At 46.3% G+C, this 16818-nt stretch overlaps 1 protein-coding gene across 1 annotated transcript in view; it reads left to right on the forward strand.

Moving 5' to 3' along the window:
- Positions 1 to 781: 781 nt before the first annotated feature.
- USP35 (ubiquitin specific peptidase 35) overlaps positions 782 to 16818 on the forward strand; it is a 17285-nt gene continuing 1248 nt past the window's right edge. The window contains 9 exon segments of the mRNA XM_010149876.1: positions 782 to 1445; positions 2497 to 2632; positions 6995 to 7124; positions 8732 to 8833; positions 12283 to 12441; positions 12863 to 13056; positions 13178 to 13271; positions 15003 to 15109; positions 15695 to 16818. The exon segment at positions 15695 to 16818 is cut by the window's right edge and continues 11 nt beyond it. Of these exon segments, the coding sequence (XP_010148178.1) occupies positions 782 to 1445; positions 2497 to 2632; positions 6995 to 7124; positions 8732 to 8833; positions 12283 to 12441; positions 12863 to 13056; positions 13178 to 13271; positions 15003 to 15109; positions 15695 to 16818 (2710 nt within the window).

Consider the following 16818-nt stretch of genomic DNA (forward strand, 5'->3'; position numbering starts at 1 on the left):
GGTGAATTCGGGCTGTGACGAATAGGGAACTTTGCCTGACTCTGCAGTTTCTCTCCCCTCTCGCTTTGGTCCTGCATACAAATGCGGCAGGTCCTTGGGGAGCAGCCAAGACTGCACCACTCAGCCAGGGTGGCTGGCAGCATGGTCTAAATGTCAAATGTACACCCCTGCTATTGCACAGAGAGGCTGCAATCCTACCTCTGCTTCCCGAGGCTTTTTTCTCCTTCCCCGAATGTGAAGACCATCACTGGGAGCATCTCTGCCTCTGGAGGAAAGCTGAGCCAGCCGGCACCAGTGGAAGATCTCAGCTCTGCTCTCTGTCCCCTGTTTCCCCACTCAGCCCCTCTGTGGGTCTGTGCAGGCTGCCTCGGGTGAGGACTGGATTTTGTGAAACAGGGGGGCACCATCTTTAGTCGCTGAATCTCTTGAGGAGAGGGAGCTCATCCATTCCTAGGGTCAAGTGTAAGGTAGTAGTTGGTTGTTCACAAGAGAAAAATGCTCGTTGTGTGATTAGTCTGAAGAAGTTCTTTATTTATATATATTCAGTCAGTTTTGGGGCTTTAGTTTCAGTCGAATGGCACCAGAGTGGTTTTTTTTCTGCACCCCTCAGAATACCACCATTGAAAGGGCACAAGAATTATCGTCTCCATAGTGGTCCCAGACAGCTCTCAAACTCTGCTTCTTTGACCTCTCTCTTGCCAGCCTGGGCTTGAAAGCTCATCAGACCCTGCTTGAACTAATCTGCTGCTGTGTTCCACTCTTTCAACAGCTGGGAGCAGAGATGGATAAGATACTGGAAGCTGTGGTGATGTCCTCATACCCCAACAACGTGAAGCAAGGGCTTGTGAGGCGCGTCATTGAGGCATCGAAGCAGCCTATGGACAGCGAGCAATGCTGGTCCATGCTGGAGCTGTCTACCAAGCTTTATCTCATGGGGGACACCAAGTATAAAAGAGAGATCGGGAAAGAGGTTTTGGAGGTCTACGGCCACTACCATCCGGAGGAATTTGAGGAGTTCTTCAATGTCCGACAGGAAGGCTACGGACCGCTGGGGAAGAGAAGCCATTACGTACTCGATTATATACAATTAGGACTGCAGTTTGTCTTGGAAAGCCCGTCAGCAAACAGCATCTTCAACTTACTGAGGATCGAGGTGCTCCGCAAAGTCTGCGAGAGGCCCAGCCCCAAGCAGTGTGCGAAGATCAGCAAACTCTTGACCCAGCACCCTCAGTGCATTCCCACGGGAAAACACCAGGTCTTGTTTTGTCAGCAGCTGATCCGGTGCATCGGGCAGTTCCAGTGCGTCTCTGAGGGGGAAGAGGACATCATGGAGTTTTTGGAGCAGGTGAACAAAGTGAGCGGTCTGCTGCAGAGGATCTGGAGGACTCAGACCTCAGCCATCCTGCCCTCTTTGAAGGAGCTCTTCACTATCATTTCTTCAACAGGTAATTAAACAAAAGAAAGGCTGAGAATATAAATGTTGGCTGTGATAAAGACAAATTTGTTTAGTTAGATATCTTGTATGTCATCCACTCCGGAAATGCAGCCATGGCTTAAATATAATATGCAAGTGTCCCTAAAAGTTACCCAGGGCTTTAGGCTAGCAAAACAATATCCCCTGAAACCCCACAGATTCTGTACACAGGAGTAGTTCACTGGGTTGAAACATTTGCAGCACAAGTTTGTGTCTTCAGCACTTTTCAGCATCAGCTGGGATTAATGGAAAGCACCTGATCTGCAGCGGGTTAGAGTGGGACCTGAAAGCTTTTACATATGCCATTCTCTTATGGCAGACTTGATGGGACTCTACAGCATCCTCCTTACCAGAAACTAAGGGTAAAGCTAAGGAGTTATTTCTCACTGACCTAGCGGTAGGAAGCCCTACTAGCTCTCTGAAGGGTGGTTGTATCTTAAGATGATGTGACAGAAAACATTTATCCAAGTTCTGGGGCCTTTAGGTTCTTACAAAGGGTCTCAGATTTTTGGAGGTACCAATGCCATGAAAGGCTGGATTCTGCAGGCAGGTGAGCTCCTGCTCCAGCTATTCCTAAGCCTATGAGGAGATGGGTTTTTCAGTGCCCTCTGAAGTCTTAATCTATGGAAGGTTCTCCAGTCAGGCAAACCTGCAGTCACATCCCATTGCAATCATTTGCAGTCATTAATAGAAAGAGAGCATGCAGGGGGAGTTTGGGACCCAGGGTTGGCCCAAGAATGTTCTTGTGCCTGTGATCTCTTCCTCCATTTGGGCTGTGTGTGGCTTTATGCCACAGCCCACCTGCTATGACCCAACCCTGTTATGGGCTACACTGGGATTTGCGAATTGTCCTCCCAGCACAGCTAAGTGTGGACTCCACATTGCTCATTACGCCAGCTGACTATCCGTTCCATTTACATAGGCAGAAATTATTTGGCTTTTAGAGCCAAGAAGTGACCTCATGTGCCTGGTTTTCCCAGAGACTAACGTCTTCCTTGCTGGCAATCATCCATGTCTTGCAGAGGAGCAGGAAGCGCCGTCCAATGCCTTGGCCAGCGTGGTCCAGTTTGTCCCTCTGGAGCTCATGGACGGCGTCATAAGGAACCTAACCAATGATGACAGCATCACCGATGTGCAAATGATGACGGCCATCGGCAGGTAGGAGAAGTTGTGTTAGTGAATGTCATTCTCAGTTCAGACTAAAACCTACCACAAAACTCCACTCGGTTCCTCTGCCTGGTTTTGTCCCAACCAGTTTGGCTGGTGCTGTCTTGTAATGAGTGCGTGGGGAAAGGGGAATTTCTGGACCCTTCCTTCCAGCCCTGAGGGCCTAGAGAACTAGAATAAAGACTGAGGATGATGATGATGATATTTGTTTGGTTTTATTTGGTTTCTTTTTTCTTAGAAAAAGTCGTGTTATGGGATGCCCAACATAAGATGTCTGGAATAGTTTTTATTTTTTTCCAGCAGCTGTTGAGAGCCTTTTCTTCATAAAAATCTCCTTTACAGAATTTTATGCTGTTCCCTGCCTCCCTTCAGAAGGAGTTCATCCTAAATCACCAGTCACAGCCAAAAATCTTGGAGAGGGAGCTATACCAAACTGTTTCAAGGATCCCACCATGATATTTGTCAGATGCTGTTGATCTGGATCTCAGTCCTGTACAATGTTTATCTCTGCCCCCTGTGCAGGCAGAGTCAATGGAGACATCAAGGCATGATGATGAGTGGTGGGTGAAATACTACCTGACATGCTACAGCTGGTCTTTGCCAAGCCAGTGCCCTCTTTGGCATCACTAGATCTTCCTTGCACACTTGTCTCCAAGTCCTATTGCTCCTCTATGCTCCAGTGCCTTGCTCCTTGCTCCAGACTTGATTAGGAATATCTTCAACCCATGTTTGCCTTAGAGGTTTCCATTTAAATGTGTGATGTCCACATGTACATGGACTTAACCCAAGGGAGCTGCTGTGATCTGATCTTGCTAGAAACACCTCTCTTCCTCTTCTTATTACAGGATTTGTGTCCCTCCAGTAAGGTGGCATGACAGAAACATGCATTATTCCCGATGGGAACTTTATGTATGCAGAAAGGGGTTGCTTCTTTGTGACTTGCTGGGGAAGGTCATGGTTTTCCCAGAGTCCCAAGCAATCTAAGACAAAAGATTAAGTTATCAGTTCAGTTCTTAACTCTCTTCTCCATCTTTTTCTCCTTCTGGGAATCTGCTGCTGTGAGCTACAGGCGATAAATCCTCTAACAGTGCCAATGTCTAAATACAGAGGTTGCAAAATCAATTGCATCATGCCTTAAAACATTGTTTGTCAGGCAGAAGGATGAGTAAATGATTACCCAGAATTAGCCAAACATTAAGCAGAGCCTGCAAAATATAATTCAGATCACTGAGGAGACATGCGGAAGTTTTGGCGGTGTGTTTACAGCAGATGGGTGCCCCAGAGAGCTACACGACTGTTGGCCTTTCGATGAGTGCGTGCTCCATGCCTAGAAAATCAAAGAAAAACATATGAGTTGAAAGGATCCTTCAGCTTACGATCCCTGATACTGTAGGATCCCTGATGCTGGTCACATACAGAAGTCTCTTCCTCCAAAGTTTGGGTTTGGGAGTTAGCAGCAGCAGGATAAACTGGACGTGGGGTGGAGTTTCTGATCAAGCGTTTGAAGAACAAATAGTGGTAGCAAAAAGCAAGCCTGGCACCTGCTGGTGTAAGTGTACACCACAATCTCTTTTGTGGACCACCTTTTAGAGTTTGCCTCTTCAGATAAACTCTACTAATGTGCATCCATGACTGCAGAAGTGCTCACTGATTTGTTTCTAATTATTTTTATCCTGGGGATGTACCTGTTTCAAAGACCCCAGGTCCAGATGAAGAAGGCATCTGCTGTCACACACTTGCAACCTCTGGAAATCAGGATCTGAGCATTTAAAGGTTTAGCATACCAAATCAATGGAAAATTAGGACTCTGGATTCCAAAACATTCATGGAATTCTTGCAGTGTGGAAAGTGCAATGTGAGTTTAAAATGTGATTTCTTCCCACTGTAGTAACACAGGCAGGCAGCAGGTAAGACTCTAAGTTAGCCACTTAGTACTGGTAAAAAATAGCTTAAACTGGACAAGGTTATTTTAAGCCAGTGTAAAACAAGATAGGGTGAAGAGGGACCTTTGGATCTCCGGATTCATCTCCCTGCTTTAAGTGTTGACATTACAGACCCCTTTCATAAATGTTCAACTACACTCCTCAAAGCAGGAAGGGCTTTTGCTCCCACTGCTCTTCTTTCATAATTGTTCCACCATTGGGTTGCTTTAATGGTTCGAATCTCTCTTCTAATAGCCAGCCTAGATGTATTTCTGGCCATCGTATGCCAGAATAAGCTGAAATAAATAGCTGAAATAACTCTTTTCCCTCCCTGGCATTTATTCTTTCAATGTATGCAGGCAGAGCAGTCCCTTCCCATCTCTGCTTTCCTGTGGCTGTGCTAAGGAAGCCAGGTTATTTTAAGCTTATCTTACAGGAAATATTCTTCATTTTCCTGACCACCTTAACAGGTTTTTTCAACACCTCCTTCAGTTCAATGGACTTGGACATGGATGGTGATGTTTGTGTACCATGTTCCAGGTCTGGTTCATCATGGCCTTATGTCCATCATGGTCTCATGGCACAGCTTAAGAAGTCATTGTTTTACTGTAGAAAACACCTTTTTTTCTTCACCACAGCACAGTGCTGGTCTTTTCTGTGGCTGCTGTTACACTGGGAACTTGTAGTCACCTGCTGGCTGGCTGGTCGTCTTCAAGCAGACAAGTTACCATCATGTAGCTTCCATTTCTGCTGCCTTGCATGCATTTTGAATCAACATATTTCCTCCTGGTTCTATGTCTCCAATCCTCAGGGTCTTGTTTGTGATACCTTCATCCTCCTCTCGTGTTGATGCTTCCCAGCTTTGCATCATCAGAGATATCATATCCATGATCTAGATGTTTGTGCTAACATCATTAGATCCCAAAGAACATTGCTTGTAGCCTTCTTTCAGATAGCCAGTCAGATGTCATCTACTCCTGTGCTTTGACTAGAAATTCAGTATATCCTGACAAACCTGATTTTGGCATCTGTTGTAACTCCCTGTGGCATGCTATCCCTTCTTCTCAGTCATTCATTCATTGTCTGTCTTTATTATAGGAACTGTCCTCCTCTTTTTTCCATGTAAAGCACCATGCCAAAGTTAATAGAAGCAATAAAACTAACCAGAGTTGAATTTTACATGATGGAAATCAACTACTCCTCTTGTCTGGACTTCATGAGCCCTTCATGTTTCGCTTTCATATGAGCTGTCATTGCTCTAGTTCCCATTAGCAAATCTTTTATCTGGCTCCTCTTTGTCATCCTGATTAATTTCTTCCTCTTGCTGAAAATGGAGACGGGGGATGTGTTTAGTTTGGAAGTCACGTCTAGAGACCATATCATATCTTTAATCACCATCACGTTCTCCATATATAGTGATTGCATGACTTCCCTTATTCTCCTCTGATGCAAATGTCTGCGGAAGCTTTTCTGGTATTTGTTTAATTATCCAATTTGGCTTGATTTTTGGTATTTCTCAACATACCAACATATTCCGCTCTTCAAGATTTCTTTTCTGGTTAGCCTTTTGTTTTTCCAGTTCCTTGTAGACTTCACTTATTCCTGCTCTTTGCCTTGTGGTGGTTAGTTATCTGTGTTCCTTTCATATATTTTGCATGTGATAGAGGCTGATAAGCAGAAGAGACTGATTGGGTAAGATAGCTGGACTGAGGTGGAAGGCTGAAGATCTGGGATATCTTCAAATCAAAGACCCTGAAATGGCTAGCAACTTTTGACCCTTGGAGATCACAAGCCTTACTGACTTCCCATTTCTTTTTAACATTAAATTTAAACAGAAACAATGTGTCATCACTTAGCCTGAGGTTATTTCTTTTATGAGTGACTTCTCTAAAGTACTTATTGCTTGCAGAACCATAACAACATGTTGGTTGAGTGGCTATAGAGGAAATTTGGTAGCTGTGACATTCAGGAATATCTGACTTCTATTAAGGTTATCAGGTTTGTATTTTTTTAAAATGTGTTTCTGGAAATCAGTGTTTCCCACACAAGAGAATTAAAAGACCTGAATCTGAATGGGTTTTCCTTACCATTATTCATGCAGAGGTCATACCGGTATCACTTGTTTTCTAACAGCGACAATGCAGAGACCTCTATCAACACCTCACATGGGTGGTATATAGAGCACCATACAGTGTTAAAAACCTGGGTCTGCTCTTCTGATGAACCACAGTGTGATAATGACATTGGGGTAATTCCACTTCAGGATCTGCTGTGCTTCCAATAATATGTGAAATGCTTTATGAAGAGCCTGTCTCTTACTTGGTCATCCCACTGACTAGACAAGAATTTGGAGGAGGTTTAACCCAGAGCGGAGCTTGGCTTTCACAATACCTGCATTAAATTTACTTTAAGAGTTTGTATTTCATTTCAGGATGATCGACTGGGTGTCCTGGCCCCTGGGAAAGAACATAGACAAGTGGATCATTGCTCTGCTGAAGGGTTTGGCTGCAGTGAAAAAGTTCAGCATCTTGATTGAAGTTACTCTTTCGAAAATTGAAAAGGTCAGTGTGTTCTAAACATGAATATGAACAACAGACGTCTTGCACCTGAGATTTCTTCTTGCCTTTCAACTAAATGAGGATGAGGTGTAACTTGAGATGTATAGAAAAGAGTGTGCTGCCCCAGGGGGTGTTGAAGGGACTGTTGTGTCACCTGCACCTTCTATGAACACTGCGTGGGGTGGTGGGCTGACACCGTGTTCTCAGCGAGGAATGATGTTCTCCGGAACAACCAGCAGTTCTTCAGGTCTTGCTATGCAGAGGTACCGATATCTTAAAGGTTATGAAATAATAGAAGCCAAGGATTTTCAAGCCAACCAAACACTTTTGTTCCCAAACTATGGAGCTGTTGTAAAACCTGCCTTTGGGAATGTGACATGCTCTCCTTCAGCTTTGCCTGGATCAGTGCTGGTTGGCATAGGCAAAATACATACCAGTGAGCATATTAACAGTCCACACAGTCACACGTCAGTTTTAAGTCACAGAATGATAGAATGGTTTGGGTTGGAAGGGACCTTAAAGACCATCTAGTTCCACCCCCCCTGCCATGGGCAGGGACACATTCCACTAGACCAGGTTGCTCAAAGCCTCATCCAGCCTGGCCTTGAACACTTCCAGGGATGGGGCATCCACAGCTTCTCTGGGCAACCTGTTCCAGTGCCTCACCACTTAAAAAAAAAAGTGTGTGCCCTGGCCTTAAAGCATGTGCTCTGGCCTTAATTCATTTACTAGCACAGATGAAGACCCCTCTGCCATTGCCATCACCTGTTTTGGCAGTGATTACTTGCTGCTCTCTGAAAACCCTGTGACCAAGTGCTGAAACTGGTTGCCACGTTCTGTTGTTGCCTCATTCATATAATGGGGATAATATCTAGCTGAGCCTCCAGTGAAAGTCACCATAGAAGTTATCAAGACTATAATTATCTGTATTGAAACACCATCAGTAACTGCGTTTGTCCCTACGATTCCCCATGTGCAGTGGGCTGTGGGTGTGTAGTCAAGCATCTGTGGTTTGTCTTTATCTTTCCTTTGGTTATTAGTGCACAGGAAAAGGACATAGACCTTAAAATAGCATGCGATTTTTGGAAACTCTCAGAAGTATCACCTGAAAGGGGTAGAGGGCATTGTCAACTTATGCCGTTTTCTGTACAGTAGTATAAATATCATTACTTAGCCTTCGAAAAAGGCTTTTGCTTTCTATCTCTTTGCTTGAAAGGTTAGTGATAAAGTTCCAAACATCACAATGAAACAGAAAAGGCACATTTTAGAAAATCTAGCATCCCACTGTGCTAGCACACCCTCGTCCATCAGGAGCTACAGAGTTTCAGGGGCGTTGCAGAGCTCTGCACCTTGCTCTGCCAGGCCTTGCACAGGCCTGAAAGGCTGAGGATAACCCACACGGTATTTTTAGGATGCCCCAGGACCATGCTCTGGACAGGAGATGGCTCTGGAGGACCGACTGTAGGCTGCTTGCTTGGACATCCAGTGTGAAGTAGGGACAGACCAGCAGCCGTGGTAGATGCCCAGGGCCTCTCCTTCCTACCAAGCCCTTCTCCTGTGTGTTGCGGTGCCATCCTGTCTTCTCATTTGCTTTTTTCCTCCCTTGCCAGGTCTTCTCCAAGTTGTTGTACCCCATTGTGAGAGAGGGGGCTTTGTCTGTCCTGCAGTACATGCTGCTGAGCTTCCAGCACTCCCACGAGGCATTTCACTTGGTAAGGCTGCACCCGGCACTGGGATGAGGGCATTGCCCTGAGTCTAACCATGCCGTGGGGCAACACGGGTGGATGGGAACCTGAGCTGCTGAGATAATGGGGAATATTTCCCTCATCTGCTTGATTTCACTGAGTGATGTAAACCCAACCCTGTCCATCTGCGTGTAGCTGGTCCTGGCAGCTGCAGGAAGCCTCTCCTGCAGCCCAAACAGCTTTTTGGGCAGCGTGGAACCAGTGGTGAGATGTGGAGGGACGTCCTGAGCCTAAAAGGAGTTGGTTGCCACAGGTGGATCAGCCATCCTATGTCAGAGGGCAAGATGCAGAGGAGAAGTGAGGCTTTCTCCTCTGATGGTCCCTCCCACGTGTCTCGATGCTCAACAGCTGGATGGCTCATCTCCAGGGATAAATCAGTATAAATCTGGTTGGGGCCTGACCCTTCTGGATTTGAAATGTGTGCAATGTGTGCATGTTCCTCTTTTTTTTTGTCAGTGCTCTACCAGCTGGAAGAGTGATCAATATGGGCAAATGCATTCCCGTGGTCCCCCCTCAGCTGCAAAGCCCACCAGCTGAGGATGCAGTTAATGCAAATACGTTGGATGCCCTACCAAGACACACTGGGGGTCTCATCAGCAGTGGCTGTAGTGCTCCTGCAGTCGTTTTAACCTGGTGTTTGACAGCCCTGTGACTCGAGATGTGTGGTGGAGGTTCCCCTCTTCCCTCCTCTTGCTCTTAGACCTCTTGCTTCTCTCAGCCACTCTCCCCTGAGAGTTTGTATGGCCGTGTGCTGAACTGTGTTGTAAAAGGAGCCTGTGTGAAACCTAACCTAGCAGAAAATCCTGACAGTCAGTGTTGCCCACCTTGGTCTGGGTCAATCACAAACCTGCACTGTTGCCTGTGTCTGGAGAAGGAAAGGGTGGAGGGTGGCCAGGGGCAGGAAGGGGAGCAGGGCTATGCTGACCCAGGCTGGCTTAGGATGTAGTTTCAGGGTCAAGATTAGAAGATATCACCCAGTACTTGTTCCAACCCTCTCAGTTGAGGTGCTATAGACGTTGCCACTCTAGTTCTGGGATGCGTTAGGTGAAGCTTTTGCATGGAGAGCATCTCGGAGGGCTCAGGCCGTGGAGGACAGGGAATATATTCTTAAACAGCACTTGGCTGTTTCCTAAGCAGTTGTCTGACTGTCCCCTGGGCTCAGTGGGCCCCATCCCACGTGTGACTTAAATTGTCACCAATATGGTGCACTCATTTTCTTGAAGTGATGGGGAATCTTTCCAAGCATTGCACAGCATCAGCACTGTAGTACTTGAAAACTGAGTCCGTACCCTTCTGCTTCATGAATTCTCCACTGTTAAAGGCAAAACCCCCTACTTTTAGCAGCACCTGAATCTCCTTTTTTCCATGGTGATAGTATGTATTTTATTTTGCTGTTGACACTGAGGCAAACCTCTGCTTCATGTCAGTGTTTCCACTGGAATGCTGTAATTAAAAAGCAGAGTTGAAGGCAAAAGCATGCTTGCAATGATTGAACTGATAACAGAAGTAATGGAAATTTACTCCTATTAATGTTTGACTTTATACTTTTTTCATTAAAGCCCTTATATCTGGCTTTTCACCTAAAGTTCACAGAATAAACAGATAAGGCTGGAAAAAAGTAAAGCTAACTAACATTTTCAACAGATGTTTTTTCATTCCTTGGCTGGAGACGTATGAGCTTGAGCTTCTTGAGAAACTCTTTTCTTTCTAAAAATAGGGTAGTTCCAACGGTTTGTCTTCAGTTGGGCGTCCAAAATTTGAAACACTCCAAAAGCTGTCAGTTGCTCTTGGCTTTAAGTTTGCATCTGCTACCCAGCGAGCACAAATGTTCTCCACTGTTTTTAAATAACAGGGCACAAACCTGTTTTGCTTCTTATCTTTTTTGTGTTTGCTCTGGCTCTTTGGAAGGGTTTTGAGAATTGTTCCCATCACAGCGTGGCAAAATATTGATGTATAAAATGGTACTGGGATTCTTTTTGTTACAACAAAACTTTTCTGTTAGAAAGGAAATAGTTAAAATCTCCAATTTTGAAAAGAAAGAGAGGAAGATGAAGGGAGGAAGAGAGGATCAGGAAATGGTCAGAGTGGGGATCCTGAAATTTTACTCGGGGATTGTTCTGGGGTAAAATAACATAAAACATACATATGAATGTAAGTGCCCAGGGTCACTTTAGCATATCTGCAGGGTTGGAAATCTGTTATTAATTCTCCGTGAAGCTGTGGGGTCAGCAGAGGGTGCCCATGAGCAGTGTATCATTTGCTTGTTCATTTGCATCTGCTTGTTCATTTTTAGATTTTCTAGATGAAAGCCAAGTAACAAATGTGCTGTTTATGTGCCTGTCTCCATTCCTCCCACCATACCGATTCCGGTTCAGTTTATACAGTATAAAATAAAATATAGCATGCCAGACAACACTTCTTGCAGGCTAATTCATCTGTCGTGGAGGTTTGAATCCCTGCACTGGGCCGTCTGTACATAACGCTCCTTTCCACCGTGGCTGTGTGATTTAACAGGGCTTGATCTGCACAAAGAATAGTAATCACAGCACGGCAGAGCAGCAGCACAACCCTGCAGATATCCCACAACACGAAACCCTCTGAGGTCTATACCGTTTGCACTGCTAAAGTGGTAGAATCATAGCATGGTTTGGGTTGGAAGGGACCTTAAAGATCATCTAATTTCAGCCCCCCTGCCATGGGCAGGGACACCTTCCACTAGACCAGGTTGCTCCAAGCCTCATCCAGCCTGGCCTTGAACACTTCCAGGGATGGGGCATCCACAGCTTCTCTGGGCAACCTGTCCCAGTGCCTCCCCACCCTCTGCAGGAAGAATTTCTTCCTGATATCTAATCTAAATCTCCCCACTTTCAGTTTAACCCCATTACCCCTTGTCCTGTCACTACAGGCCCTTGTAAAAAGTCCCCCCCAGCTTCCTTGTAGCCCCCTTCAGGTACTGGAAGCCTGCCATAAGGTCTCCCCGGAGCCTTCTCTTCTCCAGGCTGAACAAGCCCAACTCTACCAGCCTGTCCCCATAGCAGAGGGGGTCCAGCCCTCTGAGCATCTTCGTGGCCTCCTCTGGACTCGCTCCAACTGGTCTATATCCTTCCCATGTTGTGGGTTCCACAGCTGGACGCAGCACTCCAGGTGGGGTCTCACCAGAGCAGAGTACAGGGGCAGAATCATCTCCCTCAACCTGCTGGCCATGCTGCTCTGGCTATAGCCCAGAATCCCCTTCTGTCAACAGAAGAGCTGCTCTTAAGTTCACAGGATGAAGGATGAAGTCCAGAACGGGACTGAAGTCAACCCCTGTTGACTGCCCTTTCTGCCTGCGGGTGAATTTCATTCTCCTGCATTTGTGTTAAAGCTCTGCGAGTAATTTGGAGCCATTTTTGATGTAGTGAATTTTCCTTTTCCAGCTGCTCCCTCACATCCCCCGGCTGGTGGCCTCTCTGAAGAAGGAGGACTCCAACTCTGCCACCAGCTCCCTGGAGCAGCTGGCTGAGCTCATCCACTGCATGTTCTTCCGCTTCTCAGGATTTCCAGATCTCTACGAACCAGTCCTAGAAGCAGTTAAAGTAAGACATGCACCCCTCTGACATATTTCTGTTTTCCATAAGGAAATGGCATCTTTGCACCCTAGTGCAGAGGGACTGTCCTACTGGTAAGGGATGTCCTAACCTCAATACCTCAAACTGTGGTAGATGAAAGGGTTTAAAATTCAGAATTTAAGCCCAACGTAGGCAAGTTGAGGGAAGATACTTCTCTTATGGTGGGCCTGCAGAAGTCCTGATTGAGCCTGTGGGGCTTAGCTGTAACTTTAATCTTGAATATCTCTACTACTAGCAGCTAAGCGCTTCCTTGCATGAAGCATGTTCATGTGAAGAGCAGGGGAAATGAGTTGAGTGAACACCTCTAGCAGAGGAGTTTTGCAGTTGCCCATTACTAATTCTCCATGTGGAAAGATAACAATTCCTAACACAGATCTCTCCTTCCAAGGCTCTTCCTATTCCAAATGAAGACCGGATTAAACATCTCTTGGGACAAAATGCTTGGACCTCCCAGAAGAATGAGCTGGCCTGCTTCTACCCACGCCTGGCATCCAAATCAGAGACGGGAAAGATTGGGTTAATTAACCTGGGAAACACCTGCTACATGAACAGCATCATACAGTCTCTTTTCATGGCTTCAGAGTGAGTTTTTACTCCCTTGCTCCCACTCAGGACTGCTCCAGGGGTTGCTCGTTGGAGCGGCGTTGCGCGCCCCGCGCTGGTTTTCCATCCTGCGGTTTGCATCTCTGCTTTCCTTTCGCAGCTTTCGGCATTCGGTGTTGAGTTTAACCGAGGGCAACTCCCAGCCCCTGATGACAAAGCTCCAGTGGCTCTTTGCGTTTTTGGAGCATAGTCAGGTAATTATTTCATGTTCTAGTTATTTGTTTGGACTGTCGGCTGCGGAAAGGCTCGTCTCCAAGTTGCTTCCTGCCGACTCCAATGTGCTGATAAGGAGCTGCGGATCTTGGTGGATTTTTATAACGGGATGAATTTTGTTTATATAAAAGAGGCTAATTTTATGGGAGGAGGAGGCAAGCTCCTATCACCCATGAATGTGAGGTGTGTTTACACCAGGCTGCCTGTCATCAGCCTGTGGTCTTCCTGGGTTGGAGTGATGTAATAATCAATACTTTTGACAATGAAATACATTCAGCAATAGTTTACATACGAGTCCAGCTGAAAAAACTGTTGGTATAGAGCAGAGACTTTTCGTTTTTTGCTTTGCAGCAAGGAAAAAGACCAGAGCAGCTCACTTGTCCCCTTGCTTCACAGCAAACCACGAGCAGTTGATGAAAATTGCCTTAAAAATAATTTCATTCAAAGAATTATAATTTAAAAAAAATACTCAGATTCCAGATGCTTTGAGTCCTCTGTATGTGAGGGAAAGTAAAATAAAATAACACCCTTAAACAAATTAATTAAGAATGCTTCCTTGAAAAACATGAAATTTAATATGAGTGACTCCTGGTGATAGAGCTAGGTCATGTGTACCTTCTCTTGGAAATATATCTTTCCATCCCTAGAAAGACATGATTTTGAAAGTCCAGTGAATTTTCCGTTGCTGTGAAACCAGTCATCTGGGCTTCTCTGTTTTCCAAGCCTTGACTGACAGAGCTGGCTTCTTACGTTGTGGTATTATGTCATTGCAGATGGCTTTTGGGGGAAAATTATAGACAACCTGTTAAATTTAATATCTGGTCATAGAAGAGTCCCGTTTCTGATGGCGGATTAGGGTGTCTGTGATGAGCAAATACAGAAGCATATTTGCTTGTTGCGTACTGTATGGTTAATAGTTTCCTGCTAATTTCCTAATAGCCTTCTAGTTATTTTTCTTCTTCAGGCTGTTCTTAAAGTCACTTTGTTAAAGATCAGTCTTTTTCCACGTTAATTAGACAGCAGCTTCCTAACGGCAGTGATTACGTTATCTGGCAATGCAGATTACCTGCCTGCAGTGATCAGAACTGTGGGCGGAAATTTAGTGGATTTTTTGCTTTGTGTTTTTTGAACAAGGGACTTAGTGAGATTCTGATCAAATTAAATGGAGCATCAAATTAAATTCAGGCTGAATTAAGTACAAGTGTGTGGGTCAGGCCAATAAACTATTGTAAAATTGAAGGAATCATAGAATGGTTTGGGTTGGAAGGCACCTTAAGGATCATCCTGTTCCAACTCCCCTGCCCTGGGCAGGGACACCCTCCACCAGACCAGGTTTCTCCAAACCTCATCCAGCCTGGCTTTGGACACTTCCAGGGATGGGGCATCCACAGCTTCTCTGGGTATGAACAGAAAATATTATTTCTTCTCAGGAAGAAATAAACAAGGGGGTATTTTGTAGAATGATGTGTAAAATAATGGCTAAAGTTCATCCTTACAGTTTTGGCTTGTGGCAAGCCAAGGAAATCTTCCCATGCACTGGGATTAGCCCTTGTAGGGGGAAAAAGAGGATACCTTACTGGGCACACAAGCGCACCCTACTCCCAGTGATGCAGCCAGAAAGACCCTCCTCTTCCCTCTCCATCCCCCTATGTCGAATGAGGGGCAGAGGCCCCAAGTTAAAAGCACTTCTCCTTCTTTTGTATTGCTGCCAGCGGCCTGCCATCTCACCCGAGAGTTTCCTCTCTGCCTCCTGGCCACCCTGGTTCACCCCCGGCGCTCAGCAGGACTGCTCAGAGTACCTCAAGTACTTGCTGGACCGGTACGTGGCAAGCACCGTGATTTTGGAGCCTGGTGACAATGGCATCCCTAGACCTCACCTAGCATTTAATGCTGATCCACGTGCAAATGGGGCAAGTGGCTGAGACCTGGAAGAGTTGGGAGAGTGGAAGTTTGGGGTGAAAGATGGTGAGACTGGTCAGGACTCCTTGATAAAACCCTGTTTGGGCTGGCTTAGGTGTAAACTCAGAACTTAGTTCAGCTTGAAAATTTCTGCCTTTGCTTTGCAGGCAAAGGGTATTTTATCCAGTTTAGAGATTTGCCTGACAAGCCACTGAGCCTCTTCTGCAAAATGTTGATTTTTTTCCTTTCCCTTACCTAGAACTCCTGAATCTCTGGTGTCCCAGTGATTCCTCCAGAAGTAGGGGTGTCAATGGCATATGGAGACCGCAGGTTCCCAAATCCTGCCCAACTCCTCCCCACCTTCCCCCTGCAGCACCAGCCCCCTGGGCATAGGCAGGTTAACCCAGATTAACCCCCTTGGAGTGAATAACAGAAACCTTACTTTAGAAACTGCCTCTTGGTGTTGTATCGGTGCATAACGTACCTCTTTTTTCCTCTACCACAGATTACATGAAGAAGAAAAAACTGGAAAAAGGATCTACCAGAAACTCAAAGAATCCAGCTTGATGTCTCAGGCAGTAGAGCATCATTACATAAACAAGACATTGATTGAGAAGATGTTTGGGGGTAAAATGATGACAAAGATCCGCTGCTTGAAGTGTCTGAATGTCTCCTCCCGAGAAGAAGCCTTCACAGACCTGTCCCTGGCTTTTCCCCCACCAGACAGGCACGTGCGTGGGAGCACATCTGTTATACCCGTGGAAGAAATTGGCCCACAGTTTATTGAGCCTCCTGAAAACGCAAGCCAGTTTACGGAGTCTCCCTGGATCCTGAGGAAGGCTCCCACAGCCAGAGATTCTGCTGCCCCACCAGTGCTGGTGGAAACATTGGGCTTCCAGGAGCCAGGAGAAATGGCGAATCCCTTAAGTGGCAATGCTACTGGCGTGGGTGCAGCCAAAGACCCTCTCTCAGCTTTTGGGGAGCAGGCATGTGCTGCCAAGGACTCCAGATCTGTCCCAGATTTAATTAACTATTTTCTATCCCCGGAGAGACTGACAGCAGAGAATAAGTACCACTGTGAGAAATGCGCGTCCTTGCAGGATGCTGAGAAGGTGGCGGAGCTGACAGAGGGTCCACACTACCTCATCCTCACGCTGCTGCGGTTCTCCTTTGACCCACGGACTATGAAGAGGAAGAAGATCTTGGACAACGTCTCCATCCCCGTGGTGCTCAAGCTTCCCATCCTTGTCTCTCCGGAGGAAACTGAGGAGGTTTGCCGGCGTGGGAAGGACAGGGCTGCCCCGGGAAGTGGCTTTATGTCTGTCATGTATGACCTCTGCAGCGTGGTGGTGCATTCAGGCATCTCCTCTGAGAGTGGCCACTACTACTGCTACTCCAGGGAGTGCACCGAGACCGTCCCCCACGGGCAGCCGCGGGATGGGGCAGCGAAACCGGCCTCCGACAAGCAGTTGGACTTTGAAATCCAGTGGTACCTCTTCAATGACACCAGAGTTTCCTTCTCCTCCTTCGAATCGGTCAGCAACGTCACCTCTTTCTTCCCCAAGGACACTGCCTACGTCCTCTTCTACAGGCAGCGGCCAGGCAGGCAGGGCTGCCTGCTGCACGAGG

The sequence above is a fragment of the Eurypyga helias genome, unplaced genomic scaffold (assembly GCF_000690775.1).
Source record: "Eurypyga helias isolate BGI_N326 unplaced genomic scaffold, ASM69077v1 scaffold18474, whole genome shotgun sequence".
NCBI classification, from domain to species: Eukaryota; Metazoa; Chordata; class Aves; order Eurypygiformes; family Eurypygidae; genus Eurypyga; species Eurypyga helias.